Source organism: Lepus europaeus, chromosome 21 (assembly GCF_033115175.1).
Source record: "Lepus europaeus isolate LE1 chromosome 21, mLepTim1.pri, whole genome shotgun sequence".
In the NCBI taxonomy this organism is placed as follows: domain Eukaryota; kingdom Metazoa; phylum Chordata; class Mammalia; order Lagomorpha; family Leporidae; genus Lepus; species Lepus europaeus.
In genome coordinates, this window is record NC_084847.1 from 52,197,280 (window position 1) to 52,210,841 (window position 13,562).

At 60.7% G+C, this 13,562-nt stretch overlaps 1 protein-coding gene across 1 annotated transcript; it reads left to right on the plus strand.

Moving 5' to 3' along the window:
- The first annotated feature begins 2,609 nt into the window (after positions 1–2,609).
- On the plus strand, positions 2,610–12,257 carry ZP3 (zona pellucida glycoprotein 3). The gene is made up of 8 exons (XM_062180667.1): positions 2,610–2,915; positions 4,871–4,989; positions 6,126–6,229; positions 6,309–6,486; positions 6,577–6,694; positions 11,067–11,158; positions 11,255–11,382; positions 12,043–12,257. The coding sequence occupies exons 1-8, from the start codon at positions 2,610–2,612 to the stop codon at positions 12,255–12,257; spliced, it is 1,260 nt and encodes a 419-aa protein (XP_062036651.1).
- Positions 12,258–13,562: the final 1,305 nt, after the last annotated feature.

Sequence of the window (13,562 nt, forward strand, 5' to 3'; positions counted from 1 at the left end):
TCTGGGGTTTTCAGAGCTGAGGGTGGATGCGCAGCCTCGGGGGGGGGGGGGTCCCTGGTCTCCCCTTCCCAGCCCCGCCTGGCCACGCTCCGGGGACACAGCCTGTCCAGCTCACTGCCCCTTGGGAGCCTCGGGCTGCAGCGGGCGCGGCGCCTGAGCTCTCGCCAGGTTCTCTCTGCCGCCCAAGCCTCCTCTTGCGGCACTGGTGTCCCATATGGGCACCGGTTCGAGTCCCGGCTGCTCCACTTCCCATCCAGCTCTCTGCTTTGGCCTGGGAAAGCAGCGGAAGATGGCCCAAGTCCTTGAGCCCCTTCACCCGCGTGGGAGACCCGGAAGAAGCTCCTGGCTCCAGCCTGACCCAATCCCAGCCATCGTAGCCATCTGGGGAGTGAACCAGAGGATGGAAGACCTCTCTCAGTGTCTCTCCCTCTCTGTGTCTGTAACTCTGCCTCTCAAATAAATAAATAACCTTTTTAAAAAGGAAGAAGAAGCAAACATTTGCAAATGAACGTGTACTTCCGTCCCCCAGGAATTAAACGCCATGAATGTGAGAATTCCCCTTCCCCTCCTAAAGGAGCTCCCCCCAGCTCTGGCACAGAGAATGCAGCCAGCAAGGGCTGCACCTGTCAGTCTTGCACCGTCTCCTGCTAGGACTAGTGCAGTAGACTCTCTCCTCTTGGGGCCCCCTTCCCGCCCGGAGCTGGCCAGAGCCTGCCCAGCCTCCCAGGCCGCTGCTCCTGCTGCCAGCGACCTAAGGCTTCAACAAGACCTGGAGCTCCAAGATGTGCCCAGGCCCAGCTGGGGCCCCTGGACGCCTCTGCTCACAGCTGCCTCTGCCTGAGCTGACCCCGCCCCTCTTAGCACCAGTCAGGGGATGAATTGAGCCACCTGTCTCTCATGTGTGCACAGTGGAAGCATTGGTCCCTGGGTACTTGTATTACAACATACTAAGAGCGAAGGTGAAAAGGTCGGGTTAGCAGGCATCGCCCGATCTGTGCAGCCAGGGGCATTGAAAGCAGTATTTCCAAACCACTAATATCGCATGTGTTTTCCCAAGAACGGGGCCACTTCAACAAGCCTGCGGAAAGTGGAATGAGAGGATAAGCATGGGGGGGGGGGCGTTCTGCTGCAGCAGGTTAAGTGTCTGCTCGACACCCACATTTCATGTCAGAGTGCCCGGTTCAAGTCGCAGCTCTGCTTCCAATGGCAGCTCCCTGCTGATGCACCCGGGAAGCAGCAGGTGGCGCTCAAGCCCTTGGGTCCCTGCCATTGACTGGGAGACCCGGATGGAGTTCCAGGCTCCTAGCTCAGCTCTGGTCACTGTGGGCACCTGGGGGTGGTGGTGGGGAGGTGAACCAGCAGATGGGAGATCTCTCTCTCTCTCTCTCTGCTGACTTTCAAATACAATGAACATTTTAGGGGTCAGCGCTGTGGCGCAATAGGTTAATCTTCCAGTTGTGGCACTGGCATCCCGTATGAGCACCAGTTTAAGTCCCAGCTACTCCTCTTCGGCTCCAGCTCCCTGCTATGGCCTGGGAAAGCAGTGGAAGATGGCCCAAGCACTTGCACCTGTGTGGGAGACCCAGAAGAAGCTCTTGGCTTAGGATCGGCCCAGCTCTGGCCGTTGCATCCATTTGGGGAGTGAATCAGTGGAGGGAAGACCTTTCTCTCTGTCTCTCCTTCTGTCTGTAACTCTACTTCTCAAATAAATAAATAAAATCTTAAAAAATGAACATTTTAAAAAGAAAAATGTTCATTTAAAAAGGCCCATCCTGGGCCGGCGCCGTGGCTCAACAGGCTAATCCTCCGCCTTGCGGCGCCGGCACACGGGGTTCTAGTCCCGGTCGGGGTGCCGGATTCTATCCCGGTTGCCCCTCTTCCAGGCCAGCTCTCTGCTGTGGCCCGGGAGTGCAGTGGAGGATGGCCCAAGTGCTTGGGCCCTGCACCCCATGGGAGACCAGGAGAAGCACCTGGCTCCTGCCTTCGGATCAGCGCAGCGCGCCAGCCGCGGTGGCCATTGGAGGGTGAACCAACGGCAAAGGAAGACCTTTCTCTCTCTCTCTCACTGTCCACTCTGCCTGTCCAAATAAATAAATAAATAAATAGCCCATCCCTTGAAGCAGGTGAAGTGAGACTTTTCTCAAAAATAAAACCACTAAAAAAACGCAATGTGCACGTGGCCCACAGGGGCTGACCATCATGGAGGAGGTGTGGAATCCGCCAAGGCCTCTCAGGTTCCCCTCCTCTGCTCTCCCACTGGAATCCAATCTCCCCATGCTTCAAAGCCTTCCTTACCCGCTCACCTGTCACGGCCCGGGCTGCACCTGTGGGTGGCAGCGGGCAGGTGGTGAGAAGTTAGGGCCGAGCGGGCTGCAGGCCAATGGGAATCACCTGGGGCTTTCGGAGCTGAGACCCAGGTTCCTGTTCAGTGGGCGGGGCAGGGAACTCATGCCCCTCCCCTCCCAGGTGTCCTTGATGCCCTCTGACCTCGGGCCTTGTTCTGCGGCTGCTGGGGCAGGGAGACAGGTGCACCTGCAGGTGGGAGCCGGCCATCGTTCCCTGGGGTATAAGATGGCTGGCCGGTGGCTGCCCGCCAGTCTGTCGGCACCATGGGGCTGAGCTACGGGCTCTTCGTCTGCCTACTGCTCTGGGGAGGCTCGGAGCTGTGCTACCCCCAGCCGCTCTGGTTCTTGCAGGGCGGGACCCGCCAGCCAGCGCCCCCCGTGACGCCCGTGGTCGTGGAGTGTCTGGAGGCCCGGCTCGTGGTCACGGTCAGCAGAGACCTTTTTGGCACCGGGAAGCTCATCCAGGAGGCCGACCTCAGCCTGGGCCCTGAGGGCTGCGAGCCCCAGGCCTCCACGGACGCCACGGTCAGGTTCGAGGTCGGGCTACATGAGTGTGGTAACAGTGTGCAGGTGAGGCTTGGGGCTCCTTGGCCCTGGTGGGCAGGTGTGGGGACCGTGGTTGTATGAGCCATAGGGGGTCGGCTGGGGCAGGCCCCTCTCGCTTGTCTGTAGGGAGGTGCAACAGCAGCGGGCAGCTCCCTGCCTGGCGTTCTGGAAATCAGATAGGTGGGGTGGAGTCCAGGGGTGGCCTGCTTTGGGGGCCCCTCAAGGGGGCACCCCCCCCAACTCCTGAGGACTTAAGGCTTCCTCCATGGCCAGCGTCGGGGGAGGAGGGTCCACCAGGTACTGGCTTGGAGGCCTTGGGAACTCGTTCATAGGAGAGACTTTCTATCCAATTCCTACCTGGCTTCCTACGAACGCACCTGGGAAAACAGAAGCTGGTTCAAGCCCTTGGGCCCCTGCACCCACGCGGGAAACCCAGATGGAGCTCCTGGCTGCTGGCTTCAGCCTGGTGTAGCTTCAGCTGTTGTGACCATTTGTGGGTGAAGCAGTAGTTGGCAGATCTTTCTCTACGTAAGTCTGCCTTTCCAAACTGTCTCAAGAGAAAGGGGGTACTGGAAGAGGAGGGGAGAGATCTTCCATCTGCTGGTTCACTCTCCAAACGGCTGCAACAGCTGGGGCTGGGCAAGGCTGAAGCCAGGAACCAGGAACCCATTCCCGGTCTCTCACACGGGTGCAGGGCCCCAAGCACTGGGCCATCTTCCGCCACCTTCCCAGGTACATTAGAGAGCTGGATTGGGTGTGGGGCAGCCGGGCACTCCGGCACGGGATGCTGGCGATGCGAGTGCAGCTTGAGCCACCAATACACAAAGCTTGGAAGAAAAAGTGGAGCGGGGTTGTCCTGCAGGCCTTGACGCTGCTGACTGGCTCCCCGCAGGTGGCTCCGAGCCGAGGGGGCTCATGGAGGCAAGAGACCTTGGCTTCCAGACCAGCCCCTCTCCCCCAAGTCAGTGGAGAAACGGGCTCCGACTACAACAAGGGGGCTCTCCCCCACCCCCCAAGTCCTGGAACCAGAGCTTGGCTGAGGCGGGGCCAGCTGGGCCCTGGAGCCTCCAGCCGGAGCTCCGATCCCACGTGTGGTTTCCAGGCTCGGGTGGTGGTGGCAGGTGGGGGTCCTTGTTTCCCTGGAGAGGGGGACCCCGGAGCAGCCGGGAGTTATCTGAAGGATAATTAAAGCTCAGTGACTCCCAAACTTCATGCGTTAGGATCACGTGGGAGGCTTCCGAAATGTCGCTGTCCAGGCTGCACTGGGTGCTAAATCGGAGCCAGGCACGGGGCTCTGCCCTGCAGCCCCTGGTCACCTCGAGGCCCAGAAAAGCCCAACAACTTGTCTTCTCCACTGCTGTGTCCCTGGAGCCACGGCCGGCAGACCGGGCGCTGTGCCTGCCCTCCTGCCCTAACCTGCAGTCCTTAACCCTAGAAGAGGGGCCCCTCAAGGTTTACCATGGGCTGGAGGCTGAGGCTGGGGCCGGGTGGCCACCTGCGCCCCAGGTGCTCCTCTCCCTAGGCAGGCCCCTCCTGCGCCCCAGGTGCTCCTCTCCCTAGGCAGGCCCCTCCTCCTCCCTCTGGAGGCCCCCTGGGGGGTGCCGATTGCCCTAGCTGCACCTGCCTGTGCTCTCCTGCCTCCGGCTTCCCTTCTGTGAAATGGGCCTGAGAGTAGGGCAGAATGGCGACAGGTGTGCAGGAAGTTCAAGTTCCTGGGACTCGGGCTGCTTCTTCGGAGCTCCCCCCACCTCCACCCCGAGAAAGGAACCCTTGTGAGAAGGAGAGAGTGGCCGGGTGCTGGGCTGATTCAGCCCTCAGGAGTGTCCTGTCCGTGCCCCCCCACCCCACCGGCCAGCAGCAGAGCCCGAGTCCTCCCCACCCCCCACACCTGCTCACCCTTGATGCACCCTTGCAGGGGTAGAGCGTCCCGGGGGCCATGACGCTGGTGGGCTTCACCCCTTCCCTCCTGCTCCCTTCAGGTGACTGACGACTCCCTGGTGTACAGCTCCTTCCTGCTCCATGACCCCCGCCCCGCGGGAAACCTGTCCATCCTCAGGACCAACCGCGCCGAGGTCCCCATCGAATGTCGCTACCCCAGGTTGGTGCGAGGCCAACTGTGCTAAGGTGGCTTCTGCGCTCTGCCCGTGGCCCTGGCCCCTGGTGTGGAGAGTGTCTTGCCCTGCCGGTGGTTCCCACAGATGAGACGGAGTCCCTCCCGTGCCAGGCTCGGCACAAGGCACACACCCAGCCCTTGAGCAGGCTGGAGGCTGGATGCTGGCACAAAGAAGCTGCTGACCCGAGAACTCGGCCACAGGCCTGGAGGAGGCTCCCGGATGACCACCCTTGCCCCGGGCAGGGTCGTGTGGGCACACGTCCAGGGCAGGGCAGCGGGCCCCTAGCAGCCTGGGTACCTAAAGTAAGCAGGACGAGCAGACTCAAAGCGTTCAGGTTGATCCCTCAGTGAGCGCCACCCAGGACGGGTGAGGATGGCCTCTCGCCCCAGGGGGTCACCTGAGAGCAGGTGGAGAGCAGGTGAGGAGCTGAGGCCCTCCCCTCTGACAGCCGGGGGTGGGGGTGGGGGTGGGAGGGACTAAAGAGCCGAGGGCAGGGTGCTGAGCCAGCCCTCCTGGGGCCATGGCCATCTCTGAACTCAGTAGCTCTACCTGACGCAGATGGACCCGGCCTCCAGGCTGCAGATGCCCTGGGGTGACCTGCTGTAGGCTGGGACGCTTTGACCAGCTCCGGGTACCTCGTCACAGGTGCGTCACTTGGAGAAGCAGCCCCCTGCCCGTTGACCTTGGGTCAGTGGGGTGGACGTCTGTAGCCACCTGGTCCCCCTCTCGCAGGCTGGGGACCCGCCTGTGCCCGGCACGAGCCCAAGTTCTCTTCTGGAGGACCAAAGCCCACCTGTGCTTGTCCCCAACGGACTTTCTCAACCTTGACCCCTGCCCCCGCACAGGAATTCTGAGGATGCGCAGTGCAGGCAGGGCCCCCTGCCCCGGACCCCAGGCTTGGCTGAAGCCAAGAAGGGGCAGATGTGGGTCCAGGAGCCAAGTGCTGAAGCTTGGATACCTTGGCACGCAGCAGGCGCTGGGCCACTCGTGGGTGCGGAGGTTGGGGGGGGGGGGGGGAGTGCGGTAAAGGGCTGGCTTCAGCCTTGGGTGTCTGTAGGCACTTCCGTTCTTAGCCGTGGGCCCAAGTAGGCAGGCCCGGGCAGATTGGTTCCTCTCCCAGGCAGGGCAACGTGAGCAGCCGGGCGATCCTGCCGACCTGGGTGCCCTTCTGGACCACAGTGCTGTCAGAGGAGAGGCTGGTGTTCTCCCTGCACCTCATGGAGGGTAAGCCGGGGGTGGCGGCTGCCTGGGGGGAGCTGCTGGGAGAGCCTAGGGCCGTCTCAGCCCCGGCTGTGCCTTCCAGAGAACTGGAGCCGAGAAAAGATGTCCCCCACCTTCCACCTGGGCGACACGGCCCACCTGCAGGCAGAGGTCCGCACGGGCAGCCACCCGCCCCTGCTGTTGTTCGTGGATCGCTGCGTGGCCACCCCGACACCGGACCAGAGCGGCTCCCCCTATCATACCATCGTGGACTTCCACGGGTGAGGGTTGGGGCTCCCTCTCTTGGGTGACCTTCCTGGCGGGGTGACCGGCCTCCCACGACCTCTGATGGCCTTCTCTCGTTCTCCAAGCTGTCTTGTGGACGGCCTCTCCGATGGAGCTTCCAAGTTCAAAGCCCCCAGGCCGAAGCCGGACGTGCTCCAGTTCATGGTGGCCGTGTTCCACTTCGCTAACGACTCCAGGCACACGGTAACTCTTGTCTATTCTACAGCCTGGAAGCAGGCGGGACGCTGGGTCAGGCTTAGTAACCCCCTGGTATTCCTTAGAGCTCATCAGCCTGGGACTTGGTGCTCGGCCCCCATCCGAGTGACAAGGGACTCCCCAGCAAGCAGATCAAGCCATGGGCTGCAGCGAGGTCTCCCTGGAGAAGGCAGGAGCGACAGCCTTAAGAGGCTGGTGGGAGACCTTGCAGGATGGAGAAGGGCAGGGGCCCTAGAAAAGGGGTGGGGGAAGAGAACTGGGACCCAGGAGACAGAGCTGATGGCTCGAGCGACAACTACGAGGTCTGGAGACCTTGTCCTTGCAAGGCCAGCAGGGCAGAGGTCCCGCCTCCTGCAGGCCTTCTCCAAGGGCGAAGAAGGTGGGTCTGGAGGTCTGGGCAGCGTAGCCTCGGTCCTAGGAGCCAGCTCCACCTGCAGACAGGTGCCTGGGCCCCACCTCTGGGGGTCTGGGAGGAGCCCGGGCTTTGCAGTCCTAAGGAGCTTCCAGGTGAACCTACTTCTCAGCAAACCACTAAGCTAGAAAGCTGCCCCTGAAGCCCAGGAGGGAGGTGAGGAAGGATCCTTCCAGTGGGCAAGGCCATCCCTCCAGGTCGTGGAGCAGGAGGCCAGCCCAGAGCCAGGTGGTGCTGGCAAGGCTCACAATGAAGACCAGGTAGCTCAGGCACCAGCTCCCTGAGTGGGGAGTGGGTGGTGGTGGTGGAGGAGTTTAACAGAACTGGTTGGAGGGAAGCGAATAAAACAGTTCTCGGTGCAAGCTCCCTGGCACTGGGCTGGAAAGGGGAAGCTAAGGCTGGTGTCCCCTGGCAGGGTGGGCCTTGGCCGCCCCTGTCTCCCACCTCTGCTTCCCCCACACACACAGTTGGAAGAGGTCTACAGCCAATGCCTCAAGAGTTCGACCATTAGCTGGGGTAGGGATGATCTGAGCAAAACGCTATCATTATGCTTGGAAGGGCAACAGATGCCACATAAACCTCAGGTGATTGCTTCCAAAAATCGGAGGCGGAGCCTGCGCTGTGGAGCAGCAGGTTAAGCCGCCTGTAGTGCCAGCATCCCATATCGGGGAGTGTTGCTTTGAGTCCTGGCTAAGATCCAGCTCCCTACTTACGTGCCTGGGAAAGCAGCAGAAGATAGTTGGAGTCTTAGGGCCCAGGAGATAAGGACGGCGGGCCAGGCTCCTGGCTTCGGCTTGGCTATCGGGGCCCAGATCGAACAACTTGCTCTGCCACTCAGCCTTTCTCTCAAATATAGCCGCTCTTTAATTTTTCTAAATTGAAAGAAGAGCTAGAGTGCCCCATCCAGTGGTTCTCCCCAAACACCCACAATGGGTCAATGGCCAGGACTGGGTCCAGGGTTCACTCCAGGAACTCGATCCTCCAGATCGCTCACCTGGGTGTTGGAGCCAACACCTGCTGCCTCCCAGGGTCTGCATTAGCAGGGAGCTGGAGTAGACACTGGGAGGCAGGTGCCTTAACTGTCAGCTAAATGCCCACCTCCCCACCACCAGATGACTTTTCTTTTGACAGGCAGAGTAGATAGTGAGAGACAGAGAAAGGTCTTCCTTTTTGCCGTTGGTTCACCCTCCAATGGCTGCTGGGGCCGGCGCATCGCACTGATCCGAAGCCAGGAGCCAGGTGCTTCCTCCTGGTCTCCCATGCAGGTACAGGGCCCAAGCACTTGGGCCATCCTCCACTGCCTTCCTGGGCCATAGCAGAGAGCTGGCCTGGAAGAGGAGCAACCGGGATAGAATCTGGCGCCCCAACCGGGACTAGAACCCCGTGTGCCAGCGCTGCAAGGCAGAGGATTAACCTGTTAAGCCATGGTGCCAATGAAGACGACTTTTTGTAAAGATGTGTTTAGTTCAAAGAGGTCTTCCATCTGCTGGTTCACTTCTCAGATGGCTGCAACAGCTCCGGAGCCAGGAGTGTGTTCCGGGTCTCTCCTGTGGGTGCAGGGGCCCAAGGGCTTGGACCACCTTCCACTGCTTTTTCCAGGCCATAGCAGAGCTGGATCGGAAGTAGAGAAGCCTGGACTTGAACCGGCGCCCATGTGGGATGCCAGCACTGCAGGTGGTGGCTTTACCCACTATGCCACAGCGCCGGCCCCAGGGCCAGGCGATTCTAACAAGTAATCGGCTGTGCAGTCCACTGAGGGCTGGGCAGCATTGGGGACACCAGGGGAAATTTGCAGACCAGTTCCACGGATGCTCCCTCCCTGGCCTCCACAGCCTTTGTAGGAAGAACAAGGGTTCCAAGCAGGCTGGTAGAGGGCAAGAAACAAGACAGAGTGGGCCTGAAGCTCTCCCTTGGCGGGCCGAGTGGGGTGGGGGAACGGACAGGTGGGCAGAAGGTATCCTGGCCCGCAGACGGGGTGTTAGGGTAGAAGATCCTGGCCGGGGTAGGGAGTTGAGGTTGGCTTCAGAAGTGGTTCTGTGGGGCAGAGGATGGGGAAACAGTGTCGGGGGGTGGCCAGCAGCAGGGGTGCAAATGGAGCTGGTGCCCGACTCGCAGGGCAGTGTTGACCATGGGTGGCAGGGATGGCCGTACCCTACAGCCCTAAGACCAGGAAGACCTGATTGAAGAGCTGCAGGGATCTCTGGCTCCGGGTAAGGCCAGAGGGATGGCTGGGAGGAAGCTAAGGACAGAAGTGGTTGTCTGTTGTAGGTAGTGATACTGAGAGGGCGAGAGGGAAGCCTTCCTCCTGGGATGGGGTGGGGGTAGGGGAGGGGGTGTTAGCCGGTCAAGGGCAGGCGGTAGACGAAGGAGCCCTGCAGAAGCTGCTGCTGGCAGGGTGTCCCCTACCTGGGCAGGCAGCGAGGGGATGGGTGGTGACTTAGCAATGCTCCACCCGGGGCTCATCCTGGAGGCTCTGACCCCTTGAGCCCAGGATGAAGCAGGCAAGTCTGGGAGAGATCGACTTCTAGTCTAGAATTGGATTTGCTACTTGGTGTGCAATTTTGGACGAATTAACCCCTAAACCTTGAGCTTGCTTTGACTTCATTGGAAAGGTAGAAAAGGACAGCTTCCCTCCTCTGGCTGACGTCTCCAATGCCATCGTCACGGTTGGGGTTGGCTGGAGCCAGGTGCCTGGAACTCAATCCGGGTCTCCCATGTGGTTGGCAGGCACCCAGCTACCTGGGCCACCACCTGCTGCCTTCTAGGGTGCCCACTAGCAGGAAGTTGAAGAGCCCAGAACAGAATGGGGTACTACAATATGGGAACTGAGCCTAAAGTAGCAGCTTTACCTCTGTGCCAAATGCCTGTCCCCTACCACTTTAGAGATGGGGCTCAGTCCTGCAGCCTGCTGAGGGCCAAGGGTCTTGTTAGAGCTGCTGGCCGCAGGATGCGCGTTAGAGCTAATGATGTGTCCCACATCAGCGTGCTTGGGTTCATTCCCCAAACGCCTGCAACAGCCAGGGCTGGGCCAAGCTGAAGCCAGGAACCAGGAGCTCCAACCAGGTCTCTGTGCTTGAGCCACTACCTGCTGCCTTCCAGGGTATGCATTGGCAGGAGGCTGGATCTTTTTTTTTTTTTTTTAATTTTTGACAGGCAGAGTAGACAGAGAGAGAGAAAGGTCTTCCTTTTGCCGTTGGTTCACCCTCCAATGGCCACCGCAGTAGGCGTGCTGCGGCCGGCACACCGCGCCAATCCGATGGCAGGAGCCAGGTGCTTATCCTGGTCTCCCATGGGGTGCAGGGCCCAAGAACTTGGGCCATCCTCCACTGCACTCCCTGGCCACAGCAGAGAGCTGGCCTGGAAGAGGGGCAACCGGGACAGGATCGGTGCCCCGACCGGGACTAGAACCTGGTGTGCCGGCGCTGCAAGGCGGAGGATTAGCCTAGTGAGCCGCGGCGCCGGCCAAGAGGCTGGATCTTAAACAGCATGGCTGGGACTTGGACCAAGCACTTGTATTGTGGGATGTAGGCGTCATCTATAGGGGCTTAACCCACTGCACCGTAATGCCTGCTCACCAAGGGGAAAAATTCTTGGCCAGTACTGTGGCACAGGAGGTTAAAGCCCTGGCTTGAAGCACCGGTTCAAGTCCCGGCTGCTCCACTTCTGATCCAGCTCCCTGCTATGGCCTGGGAAAGCAGTAGAAGATGGCCCAAGTCCTTGGGCCCTGCACCTGCATGGGAGACCCAGGGGAAACTCCTGGCTTCTGACTGGCACAGCTCCAGCCATTGTGGCCATCTGGGGAGTGAACCAGCAGATGGAAGACCTCTCTGTCTCTACCTCTCTCTGTAACTGTCTTTAAATCTTTAAAAGTTTTTATTTGAAAGTCACTGGCACAGCCTGGAGCTCTGCTCTGGAACTCGGTCTGCTCACAGCTGCTGTTTCTCCCAGGTCTACATCACGTGTCACCTGAGGGTCATTCCTGCCCAGCAAGCCCCGGACCAGCTCAACAAGGCTTGTTCCTTCAACCAGTCCTCCAGCAGGTGAGCAGGCCCGAGCCTGAGCACACCCCCCCCACCCCCACCCCTGCATCTGTTCCCTCCGAGGTGCACGGACCTTAGCTGCTCTCACTTTCTCAGATGGGTCCCGGTGGAAGGCAGTGCTGACATTTGTGAGTGCTGTGGCAACGGTGACTGTGACCTCATCCCAGGCTCCCCCATGAACCAGAACCATACTGCCCGGTCCTCTGTGCGAAGCCGCAGGCACGGTATGACGTGGGCCAGACACTGCCCTCCCTGTGGCCTCTGCCACCAGCTGTCACTCTGCTCTGTCAGGGCCGCTTAGCCCCAGGGGAAGGCAGACTGTTTCTTACACAGAAATCCTGGGGAGGACGGCGCCGCGGCTCAACAGGCTAATCCTCCGCCTGTGGTGCCAGCACACCAGGTTCTAGTCTCAGTTGGGGCGCAGGATTCTGTCCTGGTTGCCCCTCTTCCAGGCCAGCTCTCTGCTGTGGCCAGGGAGTGCAGTGGAGGATGGCCCAAGTGCTTGGGCCCTGCACCCACATAGGAGACCAGGAGAAGCACCTGGCTCCTGCCTTCGGATCAGCGTGGTGTGCCGGCCGCAGCGGCCATTGGAGGGTGAACCAATGGCAAAAAGGAAGACCTTTCTCTCTGCCTCCCTCTCACTGTCCACTCTGCCTGTCAAAAAACCCCGGGACTGGGTAGGAAGGGGTCCGGATGCCCACCAGGGTGGCAGCTGCTTTAGCTCTGCCATTAGCTTGGGCCCCTGCTGGTAGGCACATGGACAGAGCTGATGCCACTGTTCGAGGTCTGAACCAGTAGATTTTACACTGAGATGGAACTAAACCTACAACCGGACTCCTGGCTAGGGACCAAGGTGACGCTCGTGTGTTCTGTGCCTCTCACAGTGACGGAAGAAGCAGACGTCACCGTGGGCCCGCTGATCTTCCTGGGGAAGGCTGGTGACCCCGCCGGCACAGAGGGGCTGGCCTCCGCTGCACAGGCGACCCTGGTGCTGGGCTTCGGCCTGGCCACGGTGGTGTTCCTGGCTGTGGCTGTTGTGGTCCTGGGCCTCGCCAGGGGGTGCCACACTGCTTCCCACCCCAGGTCTGCTTCCCAATAAAAAGTCATGACTTCTCGGAGTCCTTCAGTGGGGACAGATGGGTGGGGGGAGTGGGTCAGAGTTGTCACCCAGAGTCTGGCGATTGAGTCGCCGGTGAGGGGCCAGTGCTTGGTAGGCCCACCTGTGACCTCTGGCTTCAAGTATCACAGTCCCTCCTGGGGTCCGGGCTCCTTCTCCAAGGGGCACATGGAACCTGTTGGTGATAAAGGCGTTGTGGGCCCAGCCAGCCTCCTCCCAGCTCAAAGCTCTGGTCTCCGGGTCCCATGGATCTGACTCCAGGGAAGCAAGACTTCCCGATCCCCCTTCCCCAGGGGCCGTGGGGGTGGGGGGTCTCCACATCCACATTTGGGGGGCCCAAGGTCCAGAGCTGGCTGGTTCTGCACCGTAAGGCAGGGACCTTAGCTCTGCTTCCTGCCCCGTCTGGGGCGATGGCCTTGAGCTGGGTGCCGTGGAGTGCACTGTTCTGAGTATTAAGTGGCTGTGGGCTCTGGGAGAAGGGGTTCTTCTGCTCTAGGGGCTGGGAGGCCTGCGCCCCACCCACCGGTCTTGCTGTCATTGAGGGGAGACTGCTTTGCTGCCACCTCCTCCAGGATCCTGGCCCCCAGGAGTGTTAACCGAGAGTGTGTTCCGGGTCGGGGGTGCCACTGGCCCTGTCTCCTCTGGGAGATGGTCTAGCATGCTTTGCTGTCTGCTGGGCTGAGCTGGCCCCAGCCTTGCTCCAGGCCCGGTCTCCTTGGGAAGGTCATGTTAGCGGTAGCTTCCCAATTTTCCAGCTACCTGCTGTGAGCTTGCGGCTGCTTGTGGTCGAGCTGGGCCTGGTACCTGGTGGGCAGGGTCCTTGGGCATCAACCCACAGGAGTCACGCAGTGGCTAGCGGGCCGCCTCGGCTCTGGCTGAGGGTGGGGCTCAGGTGTGTCGAGTCAGCTAGGGAGACAGGTGTCTGAAGTCCATTCAGAGCAGGGCCTGCTAAGGGCAGCAAAGTCCTTGATGCCCCAAGCTGGCCTGTGCACGCTGTTGGTGTCACCTGGGGGTTTGTTGGAAGTTTAGAGTCCTGGGCTCCATCCCAGGCCTGGGAATCTGCATCTGGAACTCCTGGGTGATTCTTGGGGTGTGGTCAAGCACACTGGGCCAGGGCGTCCATGTTAACAGGGACTTGGGTGGCACAATGGGTTAAGCCACTGCCTGAGACGCCAGCATCCCATGTGAGTGCTGGGTTTGAGTCCTGGCTGCTCTGCTTCGGATCGGGCTCCCCACTAATGCACCTGGGAAAGCCACCTGGAGAGTGGCAAGGGCCCAAGCACCCAC

Excerpts from the sequence above, each read along its gene's own strand:
- ZP3 (XM_062180667.1), top strand. The coding sequence starts at position 2,610 with ATGGGGCTGAGCTACGGGCTCTTCGTCTGCCTACTGCTCTGGGGAGGC. Across the intron at positions 2,916-4,870 it reads AGTGTGGTAACAGTGTGCAG|GTGACTGACGACTCCCTGGT; the intron begins GTGAGGCTTGGG and ends TGCTCCCTTCAG. Across the intron at positions 6,487-6,576 it reads ACCATCGTGGACTTCCACGG|CTGTCTTGTGGACGGCCTCT; the intron begins GTGAGGGTTGGG and ends TCGTTCTCCAAG.